This window comes from Drosophila ananassae, chromosome 2R, assembly GCF_017639315.1.
Source record: "Drosophila ananassae strain 14024-0371.13 chromosome 2R, ASM1763931v2, whole genome shotgun sequence".
In the NCBI taxonomy this organism is placed as follows: Eukaryota; Metazoa; Arthropoda; class Insecta; order Diptera; family Drosophilidae; genus Drosophila; species Drosophila ananassae.
Genome location: NC_057928.1, coordinates 14,836,223 through 14,851,347, shown reverse-complemented (window position 1 = coordinate 14,851,347; position 15,125 = coordinate 14,836,223). Strand labels below are relative to the sequence as shown.

The window sequence follows — 15,125 nt, the reverse complement described above, 5'->3', positions numbered from 1 at the left end:
ATGGTATTATTTCAGTGTATGCAAGACTTTCAGCCTTTCTTTAAGTGAAGGCAGTGCGTCCCAGTTCTTCACTTTTTCCTTTGTCCTGCCTTGGTCTTTGCTCTGCCTTTTCCCCAGATCATGCTCCTGACTGCAGCTTAACAAATTGACTTTCTCCGGCCGCGGTTCGTTTTAGATTTCCTTTTATATTTTCTCTCGCTTTTTTATTATGATTGTCGGCTAAGTTATTGCTGCGGGCAGGAAGGTCCTTTTATGGCCTGTCTGGACGCATTGTCGTCACTTTATCGTTGATGCACATAAGAAGTTTGAAAGTCCTTCTTACAATTACTCACCGAAAACTATTTAAGCTACATATTCTGCAAAATCGTGTCTTCAGTATTTATTTGTGGTTGAGGTTGTAGTAATAGATATTTGACAAATCCTTTTGTTCTCGGATCTGAACGCTGAGAATTCGCCACCTCTCCAATGTCGCCAGGCAATGCAATCAATATGCTCAACAATTTTTGTCATTTGTTAAATTGGAAATTGCCAGCTGCAGGCCATTTGAATAAGGAGAGCCCAGATGCCAGAGAATCAGGGAGCCAGAGAGTTAAAAAATTCCTTTTGGACATTTTGAGAATTCTCTTTGTCCGATGCCTACCAATTTGCCGTCCTTTCCCCATTTTGTTGATTGGTCGCCTTCAGGCCTTAAGAGCAATGCGGGACTTTTGTTGATTTTTAATTGCATCGATTTCTCCCAGCACGGCAGTTCGGAAATGAAATAATTTATAACCCGACCAAAGTCTCCTCTAGCCCCCTTTGAATAACTTTGAAGAGCTCATTTCTCATGGACTAGTCAAATAAAATACACTCTAACTTATTTGTTTAGCTCCTTTGTGTTGGTTACGGAAATGTTTACGATTTATTGGCTATGGCTTTAAATCTGAAGACTATAGGAAAGAGAGGCTTTAAAAAATAATTATAGTTTAATAGTTTTTGATAATGTTAAGGTGGCTGCAAAAACTTCTTGAATTCCTTTTCATTTTTATTATTTGCAGGCGAGAAAGCCCCCTCTATACATGCCAACGTGTCGTATGTGTAATATAATTCGGTTTCCGCCCAAGGACTAAATATGGTGAAACAATTGTTTTATAGCCCTGGCCAGAGCACTCTTACACACACGCTCACGTTTTATTGAAGTGTTTAACTCATGACCAGACATTAACAACGTCTGGCGTGTCTCTCCTTTATCTTCCACAGGGCAATCAAAGCATTGTCCTTTTACGGTCCCACGACCTTCTCCTCACCCGGCTTCGATGCCAGGATGCGAATGCAGTGAAAACTGAAGGCATCTTGGGCCATCATCAACGCCAAGTAATTGCCATTGCAGCTCCCCCGCTCGTGTGCTGGATTTTTTTCGGGTTTTTTTGTGGGTGGCAATTATAGGGCTCCTTCGTTGTCCTTGCAGGCGTGGTTCGAAAAAACTCTACAGTAAATACTGAATGCATGAAGAAATTTAAACTTTTTGGATATATCTACATCTCGGTATTAATAATATTTTATGTTCTATGTCATTTTTTCCGAGAGAAGAAACATTTGAACATCCTCTTAGCTCTGTCCTCCACCCTCACATCATGATCCAGGTCGTCATCTTCCCCGTCGGAGTCCTCGGCCTGTTGTTTAATTTTTTTGCTATATATTTCGGCATGCTCCTTGGCCAGCTTAGCGTCCCTTTCATTTCCCTTAGCAGCCGCCAAGTCCTTTGCCAGTTGTTCGTATTTTTCCTGTTCCCGATAGTTTCCTTGCTGTGGATAGAAAATAATATAATATTTATTCATAAACTGGGGAGTTAAAATAAAATGGTTTAAGAAATGAGCAATTGTGACAAGAGGCTGGATCTGTAAAGAAAATGGAGAAGTTTTGAATTCCTGAAAAGTATTAAAGCATTAGAATAAATTTTATATGAAAAATCAAATCTCTAAAAAATATACAAATATATAAATCAGATAACTTAAAAACATATTCTCACGTCAAAAACATAGTGTCAAGTCATCTGCGTTTTTCTATCTGAAAGTAATATGATTATTAATATTTGTCCAATTCAGAACTGACAAGAACGCAAATCCTTATAGATTCAGAGGACTTTTTCATTTCATCACCTATTTACTCGAGCCCAGCCCCTGGCTTAACTTGCCACCTCTGGCCAGGACGATTTCCCTGGGTCTGCCCTTTTCCTGAGCCCCATAGCATTCCTGAGCCCCGGCATCTTCCCACTTCAATTCATTTAACTGTGTTAAATTAAATCACAAATCAAAAATCAATTACAGTTATTACGACGACGACGACTGCCACTGCAACGGTGGTGGCGATGGCGATGCCGATGCCGAGGATGTCTACGATTTCCAATCTCTAAACGAGACTGCTTTCCACCCCCGAATGAGGTCCTTTGAAAAGGAGGAAGTTCCGGAGCAGCGAGTGGCATGGTGACCTCTATATCCATCTATATCTCTGAATGTGAGTCTGCGGCGCTCCTTGGGCGCACATTTCTGCAATCTGTTCGAGTTGCCTTTCTGCTTTTCTGCCATTTGCTGGCTGGTTGGCTGGATGGCTGGCTGGCTGGCTGGGCTGGATGTGACTTCTGGCCAAAGCTTCATCAATAATGATGTTATCGGTTACACAGGCAGGCAGATACTCGCACACTCACAGAGACACAGAAGAGTCCGAGGCACACGCTGCATATTTATTTTAAGTTTTATGGGTCCGGGCCAGGCCAAGGGGTCCGTGATTTCTGGTTCCTGCTGCCAGATGAACTGTAGTTGTTGCCGGAATGGAAATTGTGCAGAAACGGTGGAAGACGGAGGACGAAGGAAGCAATTTCAACTGGTTTTTAATTTCGATTTGATAAGGATTTTAATATTGTTAGCCGACGATGGTGCGTGGTAGTGTGGCAGGGGCAACATCAAATTAATGTAACGGATGTTGATTGCTCGACGAGCGAAATGTGATTGCAGTTGCGTTGATTGATTTTTTCCTCTTTAGCCAAATGGAGGAAGTTGGCCTAAAGAATTTATATTTATATAATAAAGGGTAAGAAAAAGTATTCATTTTAGAGTAATACGACCAGCAAAAAACAGGCAATGCAGATAGTTTAATTAGAGATTGTGTAAGCCTTTTTTGAATTTAAAATAAAAAGAATCCCCACCCTTTATTTTGTAAATGTTTTCGTTTCATTAATTAATTAAGTTGTTAAAGGATCTTTTGCGGGTTTTCTGTGCTACCTCAGTTGTTTTCCTTATTCCATTTGAGGATGTTTTACCCTTAACCCTTTCAATGCCTCGAATTCCTTCAGTTGAGTTTGGCTTGTTGGGGCCCCACCCTTCCGATGTTAGTCGTTTGCCTTGTCATTTTGTTGGAAATTAATTCCCGTTTATGTACATTGAAGCCGGCTACTGATGCTTTTTATTCCGGTGGTTGCAAATTTCATCACGAATCTCTCTGGCCGGAGTGCCTCCGTCCCCCAAAATCACATCCAACCCCAGGGCTTAGCCCGACTTCGTCTGCCCAGAATGTAACTAGACAGTAACAACTCTTGACTGGATTTTATGAGTTCTGGCTCAACTACAAATGGCAGTCAAAACACTAAAGAATCCCCCCTTCCGCCGTTCGTGCCACAGAGAGATGAATATGGGTCCCCAGCAGCTGCTGGCCAATTAGATTGAAAAGTTTGGGGTGGCAAGGAAGGGGAAATGGATCCCCTGGCTGGATAACAATTTACTCGTTCGAGTGGTTGGCTGCTTGATTAATTCTAGAAAAAGAAAACACAACCGAAACTGCATTGTCATTTGCATATCCAGAGCCACAGAGTCCGGGACTAAAGGGGGATTTACGCTGGAGCTCCAATGGGGCACCAGATTTTGTGGTTTTACTTTTCCGCATCATCAAATCGAAGCATGGAAAACATCATGACTGGCGTAATTTACACGCCAATGACTTTCGAATCGACTAAGTACATCCAGCCCCTCCAGCTCCAGCTCCACCACACCACCACCACCCACACATATGCACACGCACTAATATATGTATCCGAATAAGGATATGGACGGGGTGCCATCTCGGTCTAATCTTATCGGGCATGGCACAGCTCATATAGCCTGGCGAAATCGCTTTAATATTGAAATTGCCAATTTCGATATTCATTAAATGTTGCGATGTTGGAAGAGGGGCCGAGGAGCGCGGGGAGCGACGCAGTGGGGGCGAGGGGGCGTGCCAAGGCGACAATGTGGCCCCTGTGCAGGGAAGCGTGCTTATCCTGGCATCGCTCCTGGCCCTAGGACGATGGTGAGATGATGAGGCGGGGGCAATCAAAATCCATAAACATCAATGTCGCTTAGCTGAGAATTCGATGCACTGGAAAAAAATAATCTGAGGCTATCCAGGAGCAATAAAATAAAAATTTTTAGAAACAAATAACTTCTAATCCAAAAAAAGAAGATTTGCTTGTACAGATTGAGTTTCCTTTTGACTTTTAAACATTTTTTTTCCAAGTGTATAAAAAAAAGAAAAAAAGAAACATGTACAAGCATCTCATTTCCGTTTTCGTCGCAAACCCGAAGCATTTTCCCACGCATTTTATATTTAATTTCTTATCAAGGCGTTTTCTGCATTGCGGTTCATTATAAAGAACCTTAAATATATGACTCGGAGCTTTAAGATCTGATGGGGCAGCGGCTGGAATAAATATATATGTGAACGGGCAAACATGGATTCATGGCGTTTCGTTCATGCCTTGTGTAAATTTCATCAAAATAAATACAATTTATAGCGCAATAAGCCAATTTATGCCTCATGTTCGTTCGCATCTCACACCACGCACAATTTGCATAAATTTATCCAGTCAGTGGTGGGAGGGCCAGTGGGTCGGTGGGGCTATGAGGAAGAAATGTTATATGTGTAAACAGCAAATAAATAATATTTGATTACTCCGAGGGGGGAGTGCGGTGTGGCCATAATTTTGCCCACTGAATTATTGTTTAACTTTCTGTTTAGAATTCTAATGGTCGGATTTCTCTCTAAGAAAAACTCACTCTTCCTCCAGAATTCCTATTGTTTAGACTTTTGATATTCTTCAAAAATTAGTACAAATTTAAGGATCAATGTTAGAAGAAATAGTTCACATCAATTGAAAATGTTCTTAAGATTTATTAATCTTAAAGCAACCCAAGGCCACAAAAAGTCAGGAGAGATCAGAAAATGTATACGAAGAGCAAGAAAAATCAGAAAAGAGATAGTAGCCCACAGTGCGTATGTGGAACATTTTTTAATTGCTGAACATATGCTCTAGTAATTGCAATAGCAGTTTAACCCGGGGTCTCCAGAGCAAATAAAGGACATACCAAAGAAATAAAGAAGAACGAGAAAGAAAGGGCAGATATTGCAAAACTGATACTATTCGTTATAGTCCGTTGAACTGCTACAAGAAAATATACTGTATATTGGCCACAAAAACTTCAATTCAACTCAATACTTATTATGTGCATTTATATATTGATATCCAAAGAATGCTTTCATTTTTTTTCATTTAAAGAGCAACTTATTTCCTGTTGTTGATGTTGCCGTACTCGAGACCGTGTCCCTCTCATAATCCTTTTGCAAGCTGCTCCTTTGAGGCTCCCCATCCCGGTGGCGGCAATAAATTTCGAGGGAGCAGCCTCTAGGACTAGGCTCAGTGGAGAGCGTAACAAGCCCTAAGTGAAAAATAGAGAAAAATGACGTCTACACAAGATAAACAACGGCAGCCGAGTGCGAACGAGCGACCGGGCTACATAAAGTAAAACTGTATTTAATTAACCGACATTGCAATTACAAATTCTGTGCAGCGCCGCGAGAATAGAACGGTACAGGACACAGTGTGTGTGAGTAGTGGAAACAAGGGTTAAAGCCAGGACATGGCGGCCACTCCTTTTTACTCCCTGCTCTTGGCGCCCTGCCGCCCAGGTCCCAGCTGAATCAGGATCTGTAGAATAGCAGCTGCTGTTCGGCATACTAAAAAGAAGCCGAATAAAAAAGCAAAGCGTTGCCGGCGACTCGAGCAAAACAATTTCATTTTGTTCACAGCCAGCTGCCTGAACTTATTGCCGGTTGGTTTGGTTTGGGGGAAAGAGAAGCTGACAGCCGTAAACGTGGCCAGTACCAAAGGACCTTGCACAGTGGTTCTCTTCCGAGCTCGAAGCAAAATTCAATCCCTAAAATATGCTAGTAGCCAAACATTTTTAGGAAAACAAATTAAGAATACATATTTAACAAAAATAAATATATTTTTTTTACAATCGTCCTTAGCCCCCACTGTCCCTACCAATTGGGGCTAACTTTAGCACACAATGCACCAGTTTTCAAGGCGTGCAAGCAAAAGCGCAGCTAAAGAAGCAGTAGCAGTAGCAGTAGCAGCAGCAAAGGCAGTAGAAAATGGGAGTGAAAACTGAAGAATGGCCAGCTCTGAGTGGAGTGGTGTGGAGGCGTGAGCAAAGCCTTTGTTTATGGCTTCCAGAGTGAACACCTTAAAGAGATGTCCTGGGAAGCTATTGGGGGATGGGGAGTGTCGGGGCGCAAAAGAAAAATTAACGGTAGCCAGTTATCAAGCGGCAGCAGAAGAGCAGCTACCCCGACATCAGTCCTTATCGGTTTTGTCCTCCGGCAACAGACAGAGTTTTTGCAAAAGGAACATAAACGGAACGGTGCGAACGGGAAAAGAAGGAACAAACTTGTGCATAACTCAAAAAAGTCTTAATGAATTATGAGTCCGATGTTGCCGGGTTTTCTCTCGTCTCGTCTCGTCTGATGTCTCGTCTGTCTTCTGTGTTCAGCCGTCTGACGTCTTCCCTCCTGTTGGTCTGTTGTTCTGTTTCCGACGTCTAAGGGTTGCCAATGGCAGTGGCCAGGAAGTGGAAAAAGGATTCGAGGATTCCTCTGCCCGACTGTGCCAATGATGACCATGATTACCCCGATAAAGGTAAGCCAGTATGATGTCTTCATGGTGGTGAGTGATGGCATTGCCTTTAGCTTCGAATTTTATGTCCTTAAATCTTACATTATAAAAATCATTAACTAAGTGAAGATAAGCTCTTGCTTTGCTGTTCATTCCATATATCCTTAAAAACATTTTCTGTTATTTGGACTCTAGTTTTAATCGTAAATATCTTGAATTTTGCCGCTCAACTGTCTTAGTTTCCCCTTTCTCGAGATTATAAAACCAGTCCGCAGTTCCCACTACACATGACATCGAATAACAGTCCATTTATTTTAATTATTATTACTATTATTGTCATGCTGGCCAACTGAACAACAATAAGCGGAACTGGAAAACGTACAAGCAACTACACGAACATAACTTACCCGAGGACGACACCAGAGGAGTCCACCATAAACAGAATGCCATTGCATCTAAAATCTAAACAACAGGAATGAATGTTGCCAGGCAACTAAAACAGCAGCTGGCAACAGAAAAGCTACAGAATGGCAAGAACGAGCTAACAAATAATTTCATGTCACACAATGATGAAAGTTTTGTAATGTTTGATGCTCCTCCAGGAACCTCCGCGATATCTCTGTTGTCTGCAGCTGCAGAAAATTAAGCAATTTTATTTAATAGATACGAGCAGGCGGAGTGTGAACTGTGCGGAACTGAAACTGAAACTGAAACTGGAACTGGAGCACATCCTCGGCGCATTCTGCAGCTCCTGCAATTGCAGGACAATAATTCAACACGTATTTAAATGCATATCCCCCCGTCCAGCACCGCCCACTTCCTCTCTTCAACACAACCAACTGTCTTGCAAATGAAAATTTACTGTACATGTTGCCCATGCCAGGACCAGAAGCAGTAGCAGGACCAAATCCAGAGACCCAGCCAGTAGCGGAGACAGAACAAGAAAGCCCGTCAGTTCAGGGAACCGAAGTTAAAGATACTCCGTAATATGATACATTTAAAAAAAAACAATATAGGTAGCCTACAATAGGTAGACTTTGACACCTTCAGTTTCGTACAATAGTTTAGTCTCTAAATATTAAACATTAGATAAGATACATCCATTTAAAGTCCATAATATGTTAGACTCTTACAGAGGATATTCATGTACATCCTACAATGCGACTTTTCTCTGCTCTGAAATATTGTTTGAGCCAGTTGTTTGTGTATGGATGGTGAAAAAGTTTATGCCAACAACTGGAAACTGAACTACAATTGCCGGCAGAGCGGCCAATCGAAAAGCTAAATCAAAAATGTTTGCCGGCTAGTCCGACTCTAAGCAACTAATTTCAGCTTAACCCAGTTTGGCCGCATTTCCACAGCAATTACCGTGCCCGGGAATTGGGTTTTGATCTCTGATTTATGTGACCGGACCGATGACTGGCCCAACAATACAGAATTTTTGTCATTTAATGCAAGTTGAAGATAAATTATTGGAAACAATTCTGTCTGGCGGTCTGTCGGGATGGTGGACTGGTTGGCTGCCCATTGGGATATTGGTCGGCCTGTCAACGGGGCGGAAATCAGGCAACATCCGCTCCATAAACGGATATCCGGTTTGTTCGCACGTTCACGCTGTGCTGTGTTTCAGGCGATTCACGAGGGTTACAAAGGACTTCGATTTCGGTAACTTTCCGACCTCTTGGCGCTCTTTTCAATGCGGTTCAATGAAGTGTTCAGTTGCAAGACTTAAAGTGAGTAGAACTTAACAATTAAGACATAAAGTGAAGTCTTCTTTATACTTCCTTAGTGATTTCAATTTTTGCCCCGAAAACGGCCCTTTGCTGTTGAAATTCTTTTATATGAACTAAGAATGTTGTTGAGGATATAGCCCCAAAACAAATTCCTCCCCTTGTTTGCACTTGATGCAACAATCTGAGGCAAGCATTGGCCTGACACCCTCGTTCGTCTAATTCAATTCCACAGCGATTTCCATTAAGCTCAACATGCTCGAGACGCCCATCCAAGTCGCTATTCATCCATCCATTCAGGATAAGCCCACTTCCCGCACTTTCCCTTTTTTCCAAGCCAAATGGCAAACAAGCGCGAATCCAGACCCAGATTGGCGAATATTGAGACGAATCGGCGCAGGACCGGCTGAGTTATTACGCAAATTTACCATCTGAATAGAAAATCGAATATTTCAAGGGCCTGGTAATGACATTTCGACTCCTTGAGCATTCCGAAACGCAACTAACCGAAGCTCTGAGTTGTCAGTCAGCGGAATTTTTGAGGTAAGCGTTTGCCGGGAGTGGTAATTGAAGCTGGCATGTGATTTATTAACTCAATAATAGCACAGATAGCACACCAAAGGCAGCAGCAACATTCCCCTTCACAATCGCTTTATACAAGTCCTGTTGTTAATACCAAGAAAAATTGATGCAAATTTTCGCCGAATTCCCTTTCTCACCCCAAAAGAAATTCCACTTAAATTCCGCGCATAATTCGATTTGCATTCAAAGAGGGAAAAAGCAAATTTGTATTAATCGAAATGTATTCAACTCGAAGACCATGCCCTGAGCACATGCCCCAGGCCTCGTCTCGGTTCTTTTGTGGTTCGTTTTGGTTTCGGGATGTAATTGAAATATGGATGGTCTGATGACTCAGAACATAGTTATTGTCCCAAGGGTTTCTCGCTCATCCCAAGCAACTCCCACAGAATTGGTTTAGGAAATGACCCGCTCTCTACACTTGACAAAAATATAACTATGAATAACATAACTAAGAAAAAAATACTTTTAATTGGCTAATAAATAATATAACTTATGCTTAGGTCCATCTGTTTTTACATTTTTTTTGCGAAAAACCCTCAACTATTTATTTTCTCTTTATACTCCATTTAGAAAACCATAATTTATGAATCCTTTGTACTTTTGTTTTTCTTTGTCACATCGAATGGACCATTACGCAATGAGCTTTCGGCTTTCTTACAGATTTTCGCTATTTCGGGTTAATTATTTCTTAATGCCTGTCTGGGAGGCGAAACAGACATTTCCGTTTCCGCTGCCAGTCGTCGCCATCATCAATCTGCGTAACTATAAGTATGGTGACAGCTTCCGTAATGCCTCCCATTTCGTGGGCCATTGTCTAATATTTCAAATGGAAAGGCTTTTAAGTGGTTGTTGGCATTTTCGATTTACGACAGCCAACATGTCCCCACTGCCTCAATATTATATTAGGTGCAATAACAACCGTAGTTAAGCACTTCCGAGTATGCAAGGCTGGGCGAATGCCTGGACCCACTAGAACAATTGGTTTGCATTGCCAACAACAAAGTCTCCACTTGCCTACACTTGAGCAAACAAATTACAAATAATTACACAGAAAGGAACACGGCGCAGTTGTAACCTGCCTCATCTGAGTTGCCCCTTTCCTTGCTCCACTCTTCGGCCGCAGAGCAACTGCAGGTGTAAACTGGCCCACTTTGTTGCAGGTGTTGCCAAGTGTTGAGCTCTGTGGCATGGCTCCCTCATCTGCTGATTATTCTGGGACGACGATTGTTGCTGCGGTTAACTCCAACTGGCCTAGTGCCACATTGGCTAAAAAGGGCTTGGGCAATGTCCTGCGCTAGCTTCTCCCCTAACATCATCCCCGGCAACTCCTGGCTTCTAAGTTTCATTAAACCTCCAACCTAAGGGACCCCAACTAATCAGGAATGCAATTATAAAGGTCAGAATAGAGGCCTTTCGAATCGACCTGGCTGGGGTCGAGGGGTAGATGCTGAAAGTTATATGGCTAAGGATATACGTTCTCAGGCATCCTTTTGAATTAGATTTCATGAATTAATAAGCAAACTCTAATAACTTACCTAAGCTGGAGAGCAGATTACCTATGGTATCGGCATTTTGCCAAGCAAAGAAAAATATTCCGAAGAACAGAGTTATCACGGCGTCCACACTTGAAGAGGTGATAATGGCATATATCTGACTGATCTGGGTGAGGTAGGTGGCCTGAGCTGCCCACATGGGGGCAGCGGCCAAACCAAGTAGAATGCCAGCCGGCACCAAAGTATAAAATCTGAATAAATACAATTTATTGAAGTTATGTACCAAGAAAAATCGTACCTTGAAAAGAGTTGCAAGCCGATATAGGGAAGAAAACAAAACATTCCTAGCACCAGGGTCCCCTTGCAGGTCAGCTGACGGATCATGAGGGTCGGAAGGAACAAGCAGGATAGTCCCATGCTCAAATAGATGCAGGAACACGCGATTGTGCCCAAGCCATCTTCGGCATTAAGCGATGACTGCAGGTTGAGGGTGCCCTGACAGGGAAAAACACAAAAAATTAATGGACTTCATTCGAAGGTCATAGGCAACCAACCTGGTAGGCCACATATTGCGTCATCATGGCCAGAGAAAGGATAATCACATTTTTGAATATCCGAAACTTTTCATATTTACTGACAAAAATTTTATCACGGCCATCTTCGGTTCGGTCACGACCCACTGGATAATACTTTTTGGGCCGCACCACAACCTCTATTACTTCAACCCTATTAGAAGAACGTCTTTTTTCTAAGGACATCCTCTTGGAGGTTTTTGGGCAGTGTACATGTGTTATTATAAATAAAAAGAAAAGAGATTTTTATTGACTGGTGTGACGAAACAACTTTGATTTCAATAGTTTGAGAATATGAATTAGTTCAAAGGACATAAAATTGCATGGGAAAATGTGTTTAATATTTTACCACAACGGGTTTAATGTCCTGTGTGAGCCACATTTCCATTGCCTTTGTTTTGTTTGCGTGGCGATGACGGCGTCGTGGCGTTGTTCTCCTCTTCGTCTCCTTGTTGGGCCATTGTCCGGAATCCGGAATACAGAATACGGACTTTGGATTCCTGGGCTCATTGTCGAGCCCTTTGTTTTTGCGCCTCGCGTGTCTAATAAAAGCGCATCGCAATGTGGGTCATTGTACGACTACACAGGCCAGTTTGCCTCATATGGCTTTCCATTTGTCAGCAGCATGCCACCGCTGGTGGCAGCGGCAAAAACAGCAACGCCCCAGCAACACCAGCAAATAAAGCGCTGCTAATTGCAAAGACACATACATATTTGTGTGTGTGTGAGTGCACACATGCAATCTGCAGTAGGCAGAGTCGGTCCTCTGCTTTGAGGATTCGCAAAAGGGATAACGCGGTGGAAAATGTGTCAGCTATGCAAATCAATATGGTATCCTGAATTATTAATTGTTGGATTAATTGTCAGCGAGAGATATGCAATATATCCAGTTTTTCTGCATTCAAAATACTTATGCATACTTTCCGGATCGTTCATATATGAAATTTTAACCCAAAAAGTATGCTACAAGTATGCTTCATTAGTGAAATGTAAAATCTTACATGTAGAATTCCAGAAACAGGTTGCACTTTTTTGTACCGTTCCAATTTTTCTTAATTTTTCTTATTTCTACTATTATTTTAAGCGAATTCCGTAAAATCAGATTTTGAACCTTTATAGACCTTACTTTCCATAATTAAAGAAAGGCTGGTTTCCAACTAGGTCCCTAGTTCTGCGGGAAAACGATGTGATCGATTTTCTAACCCATTAAATCAGGTTTGCGATTCAAAGACCCGAACGCGGAGCTTAAAAACAGTTGCAGCCTTTCACTTCTTTCGTCTACATTGGCGAGGAATCAAAAATGCTTTGGGGATTTCCATACCCTTTGGCTCCAATGGAGATACATTACTTCAGCAACGCGATTGAAACTGAATGGATAAATGAACAATCGAACTCTTCTGTAAGCTCCCGTCACACTTATCATATCGCTATATGATTCAAATGCCTCATAATTATTTTTTATTCTAATTCGTTTAATATTAGACCAAAATTTGAAAAAACAGACTTCAAAATGGTTCCCTCAATCATATCGAAGTGATTACTAGAACCTTGAAATTATTTTAATCCGGTAATTAATCCGTGCCCCATTCAAGTATAAAATGGAGTGGAAATAAGTGAATGAAAGCTCTAAAATGAAAGTTCTACTATTTGTTTTAGTTAATATCGTTGCTTTCGTCCCAGTATTGATGGTATGGCACCCGAGAACGCTTCCACCCCCATTTCCCCGTAAGATTTTTAAGATTAAATATTTCAATTATACTTCTAATAACAATGTTTTTCTTAAGCAGGACATACTTCTCACAGATTATGTCGCGGTGCTTTCAAGTGGCAAAGATGCTGAGCTATTACCTTTAACCAAAAAAACCTAAATAAATGTTTAGTTATATTTGTTATGAGTAAACTCAACTTAAAAAACTTTTAGCAAATTCAATTCAACATACAACCTTTTTCAAATTATTATTTATTCGCTTTTTGATGAAAAATTATGAAAAGGCCTGGAGGACAATTTAAGCCACTGCGAAGGCTATATCTTCGCCAATACTCATCCGATTCTTGAGCGGCATACCTTAAATGATTTGTCGATCGATTTTGCGAAAATCTGCATCAAAATCTGGAGGGGAATAATTTAATATATTTTTTGTCAAATTTTGTCAATTCAATTCAGTTTGTAACTTATTTCGAAGAAAGCTGTTTTATGGTTTCTTAAGCTAATAGTGTCATTTTTGGCAGTGCCGTTTGCAATAATTTCTTAAAACTTTGAAAAATGTTGAACTTATATAAGCCCATTGATGTAAATAATTTGATCGTCAATGAAGCGAAGCTAGTATATCCATAGCATGTCAAATAGTTGGGAAGAATCTTAGCCTGAGGTAAGATGAATATTTAAGCTATAATTTCTAATACTACACTCGGAAAAAAACCAAGAATTTCGTACTTAAACCAAGTACGAACACACTTGGAAGTCGACCAAGAATGTACATGCATAGTTAGTTCAAGAAAAAAATTCTTCTGTTGTCAAATTTAAAACCCACTTTTCTATCAGTGTAACAACTAACAAAAACGAAGAAACTTTTTAAATCTACCAACTAGTTGGTTCGCCAATGCAGCAGTCCTATAATAGCCATAGCATGACAAATAGTCGTGAATAATCCTATCCCAGAATAAAAGGAATATATAAAGCAAACTATTATGATACTTCCGATCAAGAATGAAGAATTTTAATATATTGTTACTTGTGGCTTATGCCATAATGGTGGCAATGGTGTCATCCGAACGTATGACATGGCTTAAAACACTGTCACCATGGAGACCGATGTGGCGTCCTATGACTTCGGCTCGTAACTGTCTTTGGTACTTATTTTTATTTAAGATATAATCAAAAAATTTTATTTTTTTCAAGGTCACAAGTGGTGCCGACTTAATCTGGGCCCTTTGTGGGGTGGACGATGCTAACCAGAGGCATAACATGCTTGGAAAATAGTTATCGAAAAATTTTAGTAGAGCTGCTTCAAAAAATTATACATTCGTTCAATCACTGAGAGAAACGCAACTTAAAATGGCTTCAAATCTTAAAATGGTAATCATATCAAAGTGATTACGAGAAAACCAATATTTTATAATATTATAATAATATAATATGGAATAATAATGGAATAATATTATATCCAAAGATCCGATCGCACTCAGCTATAAAATCGAGAAAAAATTAGTGTATACAAATTTTAAATTTCAAAATTCGATGTACTATTTTAATTAGTCACAAACACAAATTGTGTCGTAATGCTTTCTAGTGGCGTAGATGCTATGTTAATAAAGCTATAATTTCCACAGCATATTAAATGGTCGTGAATAATCTAATCTAATCAAGGTCACAAATGGTGCCGGCTTAATTTGGGGCCTTTTTGGAGTGGACGATGCTAAACAGAGGTTATCCTTTGGAAAATATTTGCACTATTTTAATTAGTCAAAAACAGAAATTGTTCATAAAGCTATAATTTCCACCGCATATCGAATGGTCGTTAATAATCTAAGCGTGAAGTATAATAAATATATAAAAAAGATATGGTGTACTACCGATCAAAAATGAATAACTTAAATATATTGTTAGTTGTTTTTTATGCCCTGGTGGCAATGGTATCAGCCTCCTATCCTCTAAGGCACTGGACGCCTTCAAGGATGCCCCCCACGCCCCCCACTCATGATACATCAACATATTGGGGATCGTAACTATCTTGGCTACTTATTATTATTTAAGATATAGGATGTTTGAAAACAGGGCAAACCAATT

At 40.6% G+C, this 15,125-nt stretch overlaps 1 protein-coding gene and 1 long non-coding RNA gene across 5 annotated transcripts; one reads left to right on the top strand and one right to left on the bottom strand.

The window, feature by feature from the left end:
• Positions 1-859: 859 nt before the first annotated feature.
• LOC6506671 (UNC93-like protein) lies at positions 860-12,779 on the bottom strand. 4 transcript variants are annotated; one of them, XR_004310845.2, is made up of 5 exons: positions 11,321-12,779; positions 11,065-11,261; positions 10,809-11,017; positions 1,519-4,905; positions 860-1,465 (listed from the first exon to the last, which is right to left on the bottom strand). XR_004310845.2 is itself a non-coding variant. In XM_001957407.4 (5 exons), the coding sequence occupies exons 2-5, from the start codon at positions 11,522-11,524 to the stop codon at positions 4,874-4,876; spliced, it is 642 nt and encodes a 213-aa protein (XP_001957443.2). In that variant the 5' UTR covers positions 11,525-12,174; positions 12,340-12,779; the 3' UTR covers positions 1,124-4,873. The 4 variants fall into 4 exon arrangements, 3 of the variants coding, with proteins under 3 accessions (XP_001957443.2, XP_044570389.1, XP_032309983.1); XM_001957407.4 differs by having other exon boundaries at positions 1,124-4,905; positions 11,321-12,174; positions 12,340-12,779; XM_044714454.1 differs by having other exon boundaries at positions 1,124-1,784; positions 2,009-2,046; positions 11,321-12,778.
• A 171-nt stretch (positions 12,780-12,950) lies between these two features.
• On the top strand, positions 12,951-14,670 carry LOC116655869. The gene is made up of 3 exons (XR_004310948.2): positions 12,951-13,063; positions 13,126-14,175; positions 14,238-14,670. It is a non-coding gene; the product is annotated as an uncharacterized LOC116655869 (long non-coding RNA).
• The last annotated feature ends 455 nt before the right edge of the window (positions 14,671-15,125 follow it).